The sequence below is a fragment of the Martes martes genome, assembly GCF_963455335.1.
Source record: "Martes martes genome assembly, chromosome: 4".
NCBI lineage: Eukaryota > Metazoa > Chordata > Mammalia > Carnivora > Mustelidae > Martes > Martes martes.
The window spans coordinates 140180697-140196700 of NC_137891.1; the positions used below are offsets into that span (position 1 = coordinate 140180697).

Consider the following 16004-nt stretch of genomic DNA (forward strand, 5'->3'; position numbering starts at 1 on the left):
CAGAGGGAACATGGCCTCTCTGTAAGCCTCTGGGACTGTGAGAAAATAAGTTTCTGTCGTTTTAAGCCACACTGTTTGTTGTGTTTGATTATAGCAGCCCTGTGAAACTAGTATTAAAAATTTTTTAATATAAATATAATTTTTTTTTTTAAAAAGGCAAGCCCAGCTCCAGGGACAGCTGATCCCTCCGCAGCACAGTGGCTGGTCTGAGCGAGAGGTCCTTGGCTAGACCTCTCTCCACAGGTACCCCTATTCTTTGCCTCAGGGTGCTTGGTTCTTACCACTAAACACCACAGGATGCGCCACGGCTTAGAATATACAAACAAGCCTCCGCCCTCACTCAGTGAAGAGGAGAAAGCACATTTTGTAACCTTGGTACCTGGAATGAAGAGCGGACAGTCGCTAAATATTTGATGGTTGCACCGTTGAAGTAAGAGCGGTCTATGACCTCTGCGGCTAGGGTTTCTGATGACAGAGGTGAGCTTTTCCAGGCAGTTGCCCAGTAGGTCCCCTGTCCTGAGACCAACCACAACTATGAAATTACTCCCAGCATCAGACAACTTCCCAAACCGTAAGGCATCCACACTATAGCACACTCTGCCTGAGTACTGGCATTTTAGGTAATTTCTATAGCACACAGACTCGTGCAAAAGCAATCAGGAACAGAGCTAGAAACTGCAGTAGTGAAAGGAGCACAGGGGCGCCTGGGTGGCTCAGTGGGTTAAGCCTCTGCCTTTGGCTCAGGTCATGATCCCAGGGTCCTGAGATCGAACCCCACATCGGGCTCTCTGCTCAGCAGGGAGCATGCTTCCCTTCCTCTCTCTCTGCCTGCCTCTCTGCCTACTTATGATCTCTGTCTGTCAAATAAATAGATAAAATCTTAAAAAAAAAAAAAAAAAGGAGCAGAGCTGGTTAGTCTGTGAGGTTGAGGCCCAACACTTGGGCTGCTTCCAAGAGGAGCCCTGTATCAGTGCAGGCAGAGAGAGACAGAGAGGAGCTCGTTCCCTGAAGCCAACTTCAGTGTCGGGGAGAAAAGAGGTGAGAGACAGTCAGGGAGAGAGAGAGACTAAAGCCAACAAGAGAAAAAGAGGCCCACCCAGCATCTCAGCCCTTCCACTAATGGTCCTTCCACTACTATCTGTAGGAAGAAGCACAGCTCCATTGCATGTCTAATTTTTTTTTTTTAATAAATTTTGGTGTGTGCTTTAACTGAGTGGACTGTGCATCACACATTCTACAATATGGATTTAGATCAACCAAGCCAAGGGAAAAGACTTGCCGTGATGAAAACAGCCGGTCACATACAGCCCGTTGTAGGCCATATATTCTGGTTAAAGACAAGTGAGTAAACAGAGCTTTGATGCGTTACTGGACAAATCCTGTGGCCCAGTCTTCCTTATAAACAGCTTTTTAGCTTTGCTAACCTAAGTCTCCATCCGTGATTCTCCCTTCCTACCAGAGTCACAAGACAATTCTTAGGCGGCATCTTGGGCTGGCCTGTGTTGTAAAAGCAAGCATCGGGCATTAAGGACCCACGTGGTGATAACTCGCCACTGGCTACCTGGCCGCCTGCTCCCTTTCTGCACAACAGGAGTTAGGAAGACTTCTATTTTAACGTCTCAGCCTGTGGGCTTCCTTTCCACAATGGCCTCCTTGTTTTCCCCATACCACATTATGTAGAACGTCCCCGCCGTTTCCTGGCTTCCTTTTCTTCATCCTTCAAGACCTGACTCGAACACATCTCCCCTGGAACCTTCCCCCGACTGCTTCTCCAAACCCCCTTCCCTAGGGCTCCCACTGGCACCCTAAAGGAGGCAGCTGTCACCTGTTGTAAGGCCCAATGGACAGTGAGCTCCACGGGGTGCTGAGACTGTCCCGATGCGCTCGTGGACGCCCCGTGCACAGCACAATACTGAGCAATGACGGGAAGCTCAGCAAAGGTCTCCGGGACAGAAGCAGCCTCTCGAGTACTATTCGGGAGAAGCTGCCGGAGCCAGCAGATCCAACCGTTCACCAGAATGGCTACACGGAATCCCTGAGGGGGAGACGTGGTGTGCAGACACCCAACGCCGTGATGGGCACTTGAGCTACTTGGGGACAGTTTTGCTTATCTGGGGTTATTTGGGTTATTCTGGGTTCTTTGGGTTACTTGGGCTGGTGGCTGTGTTCTTTTGAGATGAGATAACTAAGTATCAGGCTGATAATATATTACCGAAAGCCTCAAGTCTGTAGAACTGGTCCCCCACCCCCTCCACCCCTCAGGCCCTGCGCAGGAAACGCTTACTCTCTGTAAGAAAGATATTTCTGTTCTGAAATTTATAGACCAACAGGTATGAAGCATCTTGATAGGTCATTGACAAAGCTGAGAAGTAAAACTGAGAAGGTGGGAGCCAGCTGAGGGACCCTTAGCAAAGAGAAGTTTAAGGTGTCTGTATTTCCCATCAAAATCCCCACTAGCAACACACTTATGACTACATGTGAGGCATTATGCCAGGTGACTCCCGACACGTACCTTATTATTTCCTAAATATACCTCTATGATATATTATTTTAATTTTATAAATGAGTTTAAAAAGAGTTCAGTTTTGCCCCAGATTAAACTGCTAATAACCAGCATATCCAGCAATCAAATTCAAGTCTGTCTGACATCAAAAGCTATGCTGCCACCAAATTCAAATGCAAAAGAGGTCATTCTGATATCCCACTAAGATCCTCAAAATGGCCTGATATCTGTACTTTCTGGTTATTCGTTAGCACATCTGGGGTTTGGACTTTGAGAGATGCTGGATAAAATTGCATGTGGAGATTTGTTTTGGCAGGAGGCATACATCAGACCAGTGGGGTGACTTTCCTGAAGCAAGAGTGGAATTTCAAAAAAAAAAAAAAAAAGAGTGGAATTTCAAAACAACCATCATAACGCACGTCTGGGTTGCATCTTAGAGTTCCCAAAACCCTTGTGTGCCCATTATTTAATCCTCATAAAACTCGCAGATGGGACAGATATTAGAATTAATCCCATTTTACAAATAAGAAAGTTGAGCTTTGCATCAGTTAAGCAGGGCTCCATGATACTGTACAGTAAGTTAGTTGTACAGTTGACATTTGCACCGAAATCTTCTATTCCAACCCATCACTGAGCACTGAAGTCGTTTGGTAAGATTCAGGGAGCCACCATGTGACCTGTCTTCCATCTGACATTAGGTCAGAAGTCCACAGAAGCACTTTGGATTATGGAGTTCTGGAATCTTCTCAACAATTATTCCCAGCAGCAGACTTTTAAATCGAACAACGAAGGTATTAGCCATATGCATTAAACCAGGGACTGCTCCCTGACTTCTTCCTTACCTCACTCTCAGCTGAGGTCTCCCTCGTGGGAGAAGGCATCCTTGTACTCCCCTCCCTGCTCAAGGTGGAGCTGGTTGCTCGCCTGTGTGTTTAACGATTCCCTGAACTTCTCTTCAGACAGCTGAAAGCGGACTGAATGGTAGCCATTGCCACCCTTTCCTCACAAAGATATGTCCACCTGGAACCTGTGAATGCGACCTTGGAGATTAATGAAGGATCTCGAGCTGAAACCATCATGAATTATTTGGTGGGCCCTAAACCCAGTAACAAGTATCCTTAAAATAGGCGGAAGAGAAGACAGACACATGTGAAGGCAGGGGGCGAGACTGGGGTGACGCAGCCATATACACGTAGGACACACGGAGCCACCAAACGCTGAAAGAGGAAGGAAGGACTGCCTCAGAACTCCAACAAGATAAAGGTCTCAACTCAATGGGCCTGTGACAGACAGTCACAGCAACTGTGAACCTCTGCCTCACAGATCGAATTCAAGGGATAATGTATGGCTAGAGACAGAGTAAGACTTCTGTGTGGAGGGTATGGTGGCAACACACAGAAGACCCGCCCTCCACCCTCCAATGAATGGCCTTGGCGTTTGGAAGAACCACAGTGATCATCAGAACTACCCAAATCTTCCATTTACTAAAGACAATGCCAGCCACTATGTAAGCACTTCACGAATTCTGCTCCAACCTCACATGGACATTTCAAGGCAGGTATTGTTATTACTCTTTTTATACCAAATCTACACATGGGGGAACTGGCTATATGGGGAACCGTGTGATCATGTTTATCTCCTGGATTTGACTACATAGGGCTTGGTGCCAACTGCATGGCCCAGCTCAGAGAGGCAGTCTGAGTCTTGGAACAGGTGCCAACCTTACTCCCAATTCCATTTGAGTTTCCTACATTTATTTCCCTTTTGCTTCATTTTTAAACATACTTCATTTCATTCTGCTCCACAGAATGCATTTCTCAGAGTCCCCATGAGGCAGTGTAACAAAATAGCTTTACAACTGAAGGAAAAGATCCTTCCCCAGCCCCACCCAGGTATGCCATCTTCTGGCCTCTGTGCAACCCTGAACAAGCCCTTGGAGTCAGGTGGGCACACGTTTAACATCTAGGTTTCTGGTTTCTGTGGCTTAGCGCTGACAAGACTCTCATCCCAGGTCGGGGCCATTTTGTCTTGCGTTTTAACAAACCTTCTCATGGTGCATGATTTCTAAACGCCTAACCAAAGCATGTTTAGATGTCTACCAGAGTGGAAGAGAACCATATCCCCAGGCCAACATGGGCATCTGCAGAAGGAAAGCAGAATGCCAGAACCTCCGTCAGCATAAACCACCTTCTAAGATACTTTCTCGGCAGGGCAGCACAAAATACGGCAACTCATTTTAAACAGTTATGCCGGAGTACTTTCATTTAAATTAACGCTATCTCCTTCAAAACAATCATCTTGGGAAGCAACATATTTATTCAAACAGCGCTCACACTGTACTAACATTTCTGGAACTCTTTCTCAGCAACTGTCTTAACAGTCTGTGGCACTTCCTTTGAAAGTCTTCAGTCATAACAAATTTCATCCTCTGAGAATAGATTTGAACTTTGGAAAGAGACAAAAATTGGTTGGAGCCATGTCTAATGAATAAAGTGGGTGATCAAATCTTGTTACATCGTTTTAGGTGAAAAATGAGGCATGACTATAAAATAATGTGACTGGTTTTCCTAGGTGACCCATAAACCAACTGGCTGAAAAATAATTCCCATAGAGGAGTTTCAAAATGCTTTGAGCACTAGACGCATCACTGGAATAAGTGTACGGTTCCCAGAGTGGTGATTTGGCAGGGTACAAAACTAATTTGGATATATAAGTTCAAATATGTTTGTAAAAAAAGAAATCTGATTGCTTACACTCATGAAAATGAAGAAGCTATTCTCCTGGAGAAATTTCTCCTCCTTTTTTTTTTTTTTTTGACAGCCTGGTCTGCTTTGGACAAGGGAGTCTGCTGAGAAAAACGTAGTGGTGATTTTCATTTTTTGTGTCAGTCCTCCCCCAACCAACCAAAGACTCCTTGAGAAAGGGGTCATCTTCAACTCTGTTTCTCCAGTGCTCAGCACAGCACACACACATGGGACACTAATTCCACTGTTCTGGACACAAACGCTTTGACTCTGCTTCTTGTCCTCTTGGGACTTCCCTTGCTAAATGTAACTTCTGCCTAGCAACCGAAACTGGGCCATGTAAAACCCACCCACACAAATTTATGAGACCTAAGATACACAAGTGGTTGCTTAGGGTCAAAAGCATAAGGAAATAAGAGGGACTGACTGCTAATACATGGGCTTCACTTTGGGTCATGGAAATATTCTAAAATTAGATTGTGGTGATAGTTGCACAAGTCTGTGAACACATTAAAAGATATTAAATTGTCCACTTTGAATGGGTGAATTGTGTGATATGTGAATCATATCTCAATAAAGTAGTTTATTTAAAAAGCCCTCCACAATAGGAATGTTCGTGCCTTGGTTCCTTTCTAAGATGGTGGTTGGAATAAATGATAGGTTCTCTTCCAAAAATCTAGTTCCCTATATAAAATTGTTTCTGTCTTCTTCTGTAACTCTATCACTTGAAAATGACTTTGGGGTTTTCAGCAGATTTGGAAAGCATGTTTGGATAGTGAGGACTGCTGAGTGTCCCCCAACACCTGTTATCCCATTCCTTTAGCTTGACACCCCCAATGTTTAGCCTGATACACAGCTCCCAGAATAACATGGGTATATCCTAGCCTCCCTTGCTGCTAGAGGAGGCCTTAGACTATGTTTTGGCAAGAAGATGTGAGTAAAATAAATGATGTACAGTTTCTGAGAAAGGTGTGCCTTCATTTCACTTCCTTCCTGTTACCTGGAATGACCCTATGCGGTAGGCAGCCATCTTAGCTCATGCAGATAAGGGTAACTCACTAGGGAAGGCCAAGCAAAAAAGAAAAGAAATACAGAACCACTTATACAACAGACCCACCACACCAGCCCAAGACTGCCCATACCCAGGCTATTACAGAAAGAGTTCTATTACTATGAACTTATATTTTGTTTAAGTAACTTTTTTTGAGACTTTTTTTCACAGCCAAAGGTATATGTTAACTAATGATACAATCTGATCTTCTGCACCAGAACAGGACCTAAAATATGCAGCATCAGCACACCTTTTATGCCATGGCAAAACTGTCACCACTGCTACCCCAGAAGGCAGACCACTGGTCAACCAAACCCGGGCAAATGGGAGAAATTCAAAACAAGAGCAGCCGTTGGCTGCTTCTTGCCACAATAGAGAGGAGCTCAGGCAAGGACTTGCCAATCCACAGGCAAAAATGAAGGTAAAGCTCCACTATGGGAAATATCTTTGACTGTGGCCTGCGAACTGTGTTGCCTGAGTCCAGTAATTTGCGGCCTTGTAGAGTCAAGATGATCACTATATGCCCGCCCCCAAGCTAAGGCAGCTCTCCATGAAGCAGCAGGTGTAGAAGAAAGGGCTGTGGCCTCAACTCTTTCCCAGGATTCTTTCCTAGACAATGAAAACTGACCCATCAGCAAAGATCTGATTAAGGATACTGCTTTCTTACTCAGCCTAGCTTTTCCTATCTCAAGGCAGGCATCAGTGATGGAGATGTCTGAGGAGGGACAGAGCACAGAGGCCAGAAAATAAAAGCTAAAGTTTTCAGGCTTGGGGCGTCTGGGTGGCCCAGGTGGTTAAGCATCTGACTCTTGATTTCGGCACAGGTCATGATCTCAGGGTCATGAGATCAAGCCCTTCATTGGGTCCCACACTCAGCATTAAGTCTGCTTAGGACTCTCTCTCTCTCTCAGCCTCTACCCGTCCCTTGACTCTCGCACTCTCTCACTCTCTCTCTCTTGCTCGCTCTCTCTCAAAATAAATAAATAAAATCTTAAAAAAATAATAAAGTTTTCAGGCTTAAAACCCTACCTATGTGAGAATTTTCCCTGTGGTTATCAGTATATGGAACTGATCAGAATAGGCCGGAAGAAGCCTAATAAGCTTTCAAAGTAATTATATAGTGAAACAAAACAAAAACTTGGTCTGCAAAAGTAACCCCTGTCTTCATACATCCACCAACTTTCATGAGCAGAAAGCAGGATACAAAAGCTGTGCAGACTCCAGAAAGTCTCAGAATCTACTCTGCAGTGCCCCAGGACTAAGTGAGCACCGAGGACAGAGAGTAAGACAGTCCCTCCCCGAGGGCAGGGCTCCCTGTGGACCTACTCCATGGACAGGGCAAGGAGTCTGCACTCCCCACCAGCAGCAGCGTGTGAACACTATGGCTGCTGACTGCTCTATTTCTATAACTATGGAAGTATATATATTTATTGGAAGGAATCTAAGCTGCTGCCCCAGGGGGCAGAGTGATGTATTTCATGGGTGAGAAGAAGAGTGGACACGGTTACCTGCACACCCAAAGAGATGCTCGTGGCAGAGATTTTTCTACTTGCAACTCCTTTTCTTAAGGTAACAGAACCACCCATTTTTAGCCGGCCACATGCCTCCCAATATATAAAGTCTACATTTTTTTGCTCTTCTTGCAGGTAAGTATGGAAACTCTAATCAGTGGGTTGTGAGGAGGAGTGAGGCGTGCAATTTCCAGACTGTTTAAAGGGGGGAAAAAACGCTCTGCTCCATCTTTTTCCCGTGCCCACGGGCAGCAATGAGGTTGTGGTTATGGCCACCCCCCACCCGGCCCCACCGCAGCCAGACGGGTAAAGGCAACACCTTCAAGACAGCAGAGCCACAGACCTGAAGGAGAGGGGGGTCCCAAGGACCTACTGCACTAGTCCTGGCCTGTGACACCTAGATGACAGCATGAGACAGAGAAAAACTTCTATTTTGTTTAATCCACTGCTGTTTTGAGTGACAACATCTTGAACTTATGTAACTGTACAATTTTTTGACTTAAAATACAGGCTACATGGTGTACATCAAATTCACTTTGGGAGGTAGTTTAAAATGTCATCTTTTAGAGCCTCCAAATCTGAGCTACGGTGGGATGCCGGGCCTTGCCAGGGAGCTCTAACAGAGATTTCAGCTATGAGCCAAGGAGAAAGCCACAGGGCCCAGTGCTCCATAGTGCACTGGCTGAATTGTGACTGCTCTCCTTCTGGTATGTGCAGCTCTGAGCAGCAGCGGGAATGCGCAGTGCTATGTGGAGTGAAGAGGGAAGAGTCAGATTTAGATCAATGAAGCTGAGAGAGAGACACCCTCCCCCCTACAATTCTGCTAAAATATTTTACATAACAAAGGCCGTTTAGTGGCTAAGTGCTCGGCTCTAAAGAACAGTCCTGTCCATTCCTTCAACTAACCTCTTTCTGCTATGTACCCACTCCAATAAAGGGGCCTCTTTTCTGTTCACACGCTCTCCACGCTTCAAGACACAATTCAAGTTCCGTCGCTTCTTTCCCCAACAGAATGTTGTCTCCCTTAGCTGCACTCAGCACTTTTTCTAATTCTGTTCTTTGCACATGTAAGTACCTCTTGTGTCTTATCTCCCCCAAAGACTGCACACTCCAGGATGGAAAAGGACAGTATCTTATTTATCCTGGCATTTAATACCAACTCCCACTCGGGAAGTGTAAACAGGAGGAGAACAATCATTCATAAACCCATCATAACTAAAGGACTTTTTTTTTAAAATAGGAGTTATACCATATTAAAAAGTGACCCAAAGATGATACTCTGGCAAGTCATGCTTGCCCCAAGGATATCAGGTTTCAAGTAAGGGTAGCAAGGAGCCTCTACCTAACACCAGTGACCTCAGAGTCCCCAAAACATTCTCCGTCCTGCCCAATATTCTTTCATTCCCTTCTCAGAACTCTATCTAGAAATATGTCCCTTCACCTGTTTGCAGCCAGCCTCATGAAAGTTTAAGAAAGAGTGATCCATCCCAAACGGGAGATAGTGAATAAGACTAAGTTCTCCAAGCCCCACTGGTTTAGTCTGAGAACCTGAGACCATTCATCCCTGTGTCATGTATTTGATGCCCATTTCAGTGCAAGCAGTATCTGACACTAAAAGGGGATCATCTGTTTTAATGCAGGGGTTCTTAACCTAGGATCCTTAGACCCTACTGGCAAGAGGTCCCTGGGTAGAATTGAATGGGGTCTGTGAGTTTGAATGGCAAAGCAAACAAAATCTTTATTTAAACTAACCTCTAAATGAAATTTAACATTCCCTTGAATTTTGAACCTAGGCAATAAACCACAGAATTATTATTATTATCATTACTAATACCACCTGGGATTTTATCATCAATAGAAATTACAGATATTTTTCAGAGGTACCTTGGGTGACTCACTCCAAATAGCGTCTGACTCTCGATTTTGGCTCAGGTCACGATCTCAGGGTCGTGGGATCCAGCCTCATATCAGACTCAGTAGGGAGCGTGCTTGAGATTCTCTCTCTTTCTCCCTCTGCCCCTCCCCGCCACTCATCCTCTCTCTCTCTAATCTTTAAAAAATCACAGATATTTTCATAGCATATTATAGTTATCTCAAATATTAAGATTGCAGATATATCAAAATATCATTTTTACTTACCACTATTCTAAAGTAAGATGGTATTAGACCTTCTACTAAATTTTGTTAATGTGTCTATAAAGAAGCATATATATCTTGCTATACCACAAACTTGGTTAACATTTTGATAATTTCATTTCCAATACAATTTTTATTTCCTCTGTAATCCTTTATATTTTATTTTAAAATAAAATTATTCTGAGATGGGGTCCATAGATTAATCAAAGGAATCCAGGGCACAAGAACCCCTGCGAATTGTTGAAAGAAAACCTGTTTATTCACAAGTTCTCATGAAAACATTTATTTTATTTTGCTGAAGATAATGATGAACCACCCTTCAAAATATCCAGACGTTCATTTACTTGTGAGTTCAAACTCTTCCCAATTCCTAAGACTGGTCATGTGCAGATCACTGGGCCCAAGAGCAATTTTTAGAGATCAGGAATGGTTTGAACTAAGTTGCCAGCACTGGTATCTGTTAGACTTCTCAGTAACCGAGGCCCATAAATTCCTTTCTCACTGTGCTAATCTGAGCTAGGTTTTTGGCCTTCAACCCAACTGGCTTCTGAGTAACATGGAACCCCTCTATATTGGCTGGGGCCAGTGGGGATAGAGGAAGGTGGGGACAGTGCCGATACCTACGAAGAAGCGTTAATAACTGCATCAGGTTGGGCTTGATGAACTTGGTGTCCCCCTATCAGCAGAACACTAATAACACAAAAGTCCTGCCCCAGGTCCATCATGAGGTTCCCCCACAAGGGTCATTCAGTCAGTTTCCAGGTAAGTAGAGACTGCAGGTACTTTTAAACATGTTATTTCATTTAATCCTCACAAGAACCTCTCTGGGTGTCTCATCATTTCCAACCTTCACCGACTGGGAGGGGGGAGATGGGCAGGGAAAGGATCAGAAATCAACTAACTTGCCCCCAGTCTCCAACTCCTCTATTTTTATTCTTTTGTGCATAGAATTCTTCCCCTTGACAAATCCACCTGCAATTCCAACTAGCCCTTTAAGCCTCAGTTCAGCTACCACTTTTAGTGTTCTCAGACGCCAAAAATAAACCTCTTAAGGTTTTCTGATACCTTAGGAAACCTCTTGCTAATGGACACAAGTCAAGACACAGCACAAAAGCTCACAGGCACAGTTCAAAGCTCTGGCGGCTTCATGCTGAGATGCTGAGTACAGCTCTGGGAAGGCGCTTGGTGGGGCCACTCTTCCTGCTGGGGGTGGGTCCTTGCTGCCTCTCCAATGGCTCCCTGCACACCGAAGTCTGACCTCTGCTTTCACTTTCACCTTTTTTTCATAAGAGCCAAAGTCCTTTTCAGATTTCTTTTGGTTTGCCATTTGCAAAAACAGGCATTTAATATAGGTCATTCATAAAAGTGAAGTGGCATAAGACAAACTTTCAGAAAGCAGGAGATACCTCTACAGCCCTCCGTGCTCTTCCCCCTTTCAGTACCTGGCACATACCTCCAACAGTAACACCTAATGCACTGTGCTTCTCTGTTTATTCTCATTTACTTCCCTGTACAATGTTTTTGCTGAGGGCAGGAATATTTTGTATCCCAAGTACTTAGGACAACATAGTAAATGTTTGAAGAGAATACAAGCATTGGTCACCAACTATACATTGGCTTTAAGGGCTGGAATTTGTTTATTTCATTTTTTAAGATTTTGTTTATTTATTTGTCAAAGAGAGCACAAGCAGGGGGAGAGGTGGCTGAGGGAGAAGCAGGTTCCCCACAGAGCAGGGAGCCTGATCCTGGACTCAATCCCAGGACCCTGGGATCATGACCCAAGCAGCAAAGGCAGATGCTTAACTGACTGAGCCACCCAGGTGTCCTGGAATCTGCTTAACTTAAAATGTATTCCTCATCCTTCACAATTCAAGGCAATTAAACAAGGACTCACTGAAAGCTACACTATCCTAGGTACTACAAATACAGATAGCACCAGACCCTGTCTTAAAGAAGTTTACTTTCTAGGGGGTAGTGTCACATGTAAAGATAATTTCACTGGGATTTGATTAACTATTCTAGAACTATCTATGAGAAAGGAGGAATTCATAGGGGAAGGAAAATGGCAGAGAAAGGTTTTGGGGGGAAATTTTCAGAAGATGCTATGTGAATTGACTCACACCAGAAGAGAGGAGTAGGGGGCGCCTACGTGGCTCAGTGGGTTAAGCCTCTGCCTTCAGCTCAGGTCATGATCTCAGGGTCCTGGGATCGAGCCCCGCATCGGGCTCTCTGCTCAGCAGGGAGCCTGCTTCCCTCCCACCTTCTCTCTGTCTGCCTCTCTGCCTACTTGTGATCTCTGTCTGTCAAATAAATAAGTAAAATCTTAAAAAAAAAAAAAGAAGAAGAAGAAGAGAGGAGTAGCATACTTAAATCCCTGGTATGGAGAGAGAGATATAGAGACAGGGAACAAAATCAGTGAGCAGAAAGCTGAGGACAGAAACCTAGGGAACAGCTAGGGTGTGCACAGGGCAAGCAGTCCATGAAGGAACTCTCAAAAAGTGTGAGTAGAATCAGGAGAGTGATCAAGACTAGGGAAGGAGGACTTTAAAACTGCAAAACCAGTAGTGCCAAAGGCAACAAAAGGCCAAATGAAGCCTAAAAGAGTATTCAATGGATTTAGCAACCAGAAAGTCCTTCGTAACCTTGGCAAGAGCAATTTTAATGGAGTGGTGGAGGAAGCAGAAGCCAGACTGCAGTGAAGTGGTAAGTGAATGAGTAAAGAATCAGTGTGGCCACTGGCCAAAAAGGGGAAAAGCAATAGGGCAGTAGCTGAAGGGAGATGGGGTTTTAAGAACATATTTTTTTAGTCCTAGACTAATTTTTTCCTTTCCACCCCACACTCCTCCCAAATGGGCAACTTTCCATTTGGACCTCTAAAATCCCCACTGTGCTGTCAGCAAGCTCCTTAAGGGCGAGTCTTGTGTCTGAAGTGTCTCTTCCACACAGTTCCCTGCACATGGTATAGGTTCAATCTCTGTGGAATAAATGAATGAAATATATATTCCACACAGGTCATAAGGCATTGAAGGGCTCTACTGGAATACAGTTCACTCTTCTTTCAAGGGAATTTGTGGTTGTCTGAAAACTCAAGAGCACCTTCTACCCAGAGGGCCTTGTCTCCTTGATGCTTATAAATTTCTGACCCGGGGAGGCAGACGTAGATTGGGCCCAGAATACAATTTACAGATGACCAGAAAAATAGATCTTTATAGATTCAAGGGGCCCTTTATTCCCAGAAGCTGGAACTGGCAGGTCAATGTTAGACTCAGGGTACTGCCACGGTAGTTCCTCTTTAAGCTGCCTGGGCTTCAGTTTTCTCACTGGCAACTTGAAGATGCCCATTAATAGCATCGACCTCTTCAGGCTGAAGCATAAATCAGACACCGCATGTTTAGTGCTTTTCATAGTGCTTGGCAGAATGATGCTTTTATGTTAAAGTACTACTAAAATGAATAAAAATATTACTAAAGGGAATGAGTTCCAGAAGAGATGGGTAGAAGTCAAAGCTTATTTTATGTTTTTTTTTTTAAAGATTTTATTTATTTATTAGAGAGAGACACAGCTAGAGAGGGAACACAAGCAGGGGGAGTGGGAGAGGGAGAAGCAGGCTTCCCGCTGAGCTGGGAGCCTGATGCGGGGCTCGATCCCAGGACGCTGGGACCATGACCCGAGCCGAAGGCAGAGGCCCAACAACTAAGCCACCCAGGCGCCCCAAAGCTTATTTTAAATACAGAGAGAAAAACTCGTTAGAAAACGTTTTTTAAAAAGTGAATGAATAATCAGCCCCAACTTAACTTATTTTATAAATTCACCTTTTCGTTGATCAGGTTTACTTAAAAATCTATTTCAGAGTTTCACCTATCCGAGTGGACCTGCCCATAAAATCAGTTAACGGTCCTTAGCTGGTGGGGAAAGTGGGGAGGGGATGAGCCAAGGTGTTGCATTAATTTCCTGGCCAGCCTCTAGGGCTTGCATAAGAGTACCCTTGGGTATGCAGTTTCTGTTCTATTGAAAAATCGGCTCCAGCTCCTCGATGCAACAGATCTAGAAGCACCACCGGTGCAAACACTAGCCGTTTCAAAAGCCTTTGCCCCAGCAACCAGGCCGTGCAAGGGCAGGAGCTGTCCCGAAGCAAACTAGGGTGTAGGGAGCGAGACTGCAACCTCCTTCTCAGCCCCGAGGGCCTCACGCACCAACTGGGCTCCCGCCACCCCTGCCCCAAGGCGTCGGGTTCCCTGCCAGTGGGAAGCGCCAGTCCCAGACGAGAATAGCAGGCAAACGAGCGGGATGCGAGGGGTTCTGAGCAGGGCAGAGGCCGTCTAACCTTTCCCGGTTAAGGTGACCGCACCGTGAGCTGAAACCGTATCTTCAGTCACCGGAAAGGTTAATGTAAATGTCAGAGGCCTCGGGAGAAAGAGGGGAGGGAAGAGGAGGGGAGGGAAGAAGGGAGGAGGAGAAAGAAGGGCGGGGCAGGTGGCGGAGGGTCCGTCCTCCCAAGGTCAAGTCCCACTCGACCGCCCCCCGGGAAGTCGACGGAGCAGCTCGGCGGAGCCCGGTGGCCGCCTTCCAGCACACAGCGACCTCCGCGGGGCCTGCCGGTCGGGAAGCGCGAGCGCAGAGGGGCGGGGGGTGGAGACTGGCGCGGCCGCGCGCGGAAGTGGCCGGGCCGAGCGCGGCAGGGGGCGGTCGGGCGACACGGGCCGCACGTCGCGCACGGCCCCGCGCCGGGTGCACGCCACGGAGCAGTCGGCGCGTCCCTTACCCCGTTGGCGGCGGCGATGCGGACGATGAGCTGGATGGCCTCCTTCATGTAGAACCTGCCGTCCCCGCCCACCACCAGGGTCGCCTCCTGCCGCTGCGCCGGCTCCACCGTGGAGATGATACTCTGGATGAAATTCTCCGCGTAGTTGGTGCTGCTCTGAAAAACCTTCACCCGCTTCCGCAGCCCGCTCGTACCCGGCTTCTGGTCCGGGTACGCCTGGGTCTTAACCGTCACAATCTTCACCATGGTGGCGACTCGCTTCCTGGGGCCGGAGCTGACCCTGCTAACCGTGGGGCGGCCGGAGCTGTGGCTGCTGCTACTCTGGGGTGAGGGTTCGGACGGGGTAGGGGCAACGCCAGCTCCCTCGCCTGCGCTCGGCCCTCCTCCTTAAAGGGACAGGGAACAGGGCCCTCCCTCCGCCGCTGGCCCCACTTTTCAGGTCCCGGGGGGGAGGGAGCGCCCACCTCCAGGCCTCTAGTGCAGTGGGTGGAGCCTCTCTCATTTCCCCATCCCACCCCACCCCCGTAAGCCAATCCACTATAAAACGAAATCCGCAGCTCCTCCCCTAACTGGAAAGGCAGAACCTGGGGTAGGGGCTCTGGGGTAGGGGCTCTGTCCTAGGGCAAGAATTGGAGGGGTGGGAAAATTGGGGAGTATAATGATTTCCTGTGGTTTGGCTAGAGTATCATGTGTAAATAACTTTCTGGAAACCTGTTCTGAGGGATAGAAGTGTCAGCCTTAGGTAGATTCATGACTCGTTATTCTTTATATTCTCCAAATATTAGAGTATTTGTATCAGAAAAAGGAGTCGACTCCGAAGGTCTAATTCGACCTGCTACTTTCCATGTGATTGCTTATGGACTAAACCCTTTTCTTCCATGGTTGGGGTGGGTATACTGATAACTAGGATTTATTGAATATAATGTTTCTAATCCTTGCTAAAGTACAAATTTAATTTTCCCTGTTTCATGCTTACAAAACTGAGATTCAAAAAATTAAATGGCTTATCAGGGCCACAAAGATAAGTATACACAGGAGGCCAACTCACGTGGGTGTGGCTCCAAAACCAGGGCTCTCACCATGATTTGCCTGCCTGTGTCACCAGGTTTGATAACTAGGAAATAAATGTACACGGAGGCCTTGATAAATATAGGCACAAATATAAGGTAAGGCTGAGTGTAATATAATTCATCATCAAAATAAGCCAGTTAGTTATTCACGTAATAGAAATTTGGTGAAGAGATGAAGAAGGACTGAAAGAGTTCATAGAGGATAGAGAGTCAATAAGAGTCTTGAT

At 46.0% G+C, this 16004-nt stretch overlaps 1 protein-coding gene across 1 annotated transcript in view; it reads right to left on the minus strand.

The window, feature by feature from the left end:
• PGM1 (phosphoglucomutase 1) overlaps positions 1-15155 on the minus strand; it is a 61860-nt gene extending 46705 nt beyond the window's left edge. Inside the window, exon 1 of the mRNA XM_080802628.1 lies at positions 14708-15155. Coding sequence (XP_080658754.1) covers positions 14708-14953 — 246 coding nt within the window. The 5' untranslated portion in view covers positions 14954-15155. The remainder of the gene's footprint in view (positions 1-14707) is intronic.
• Between the last annotated feature and the right edge of the window lie 849 nt (positions 15156-16004).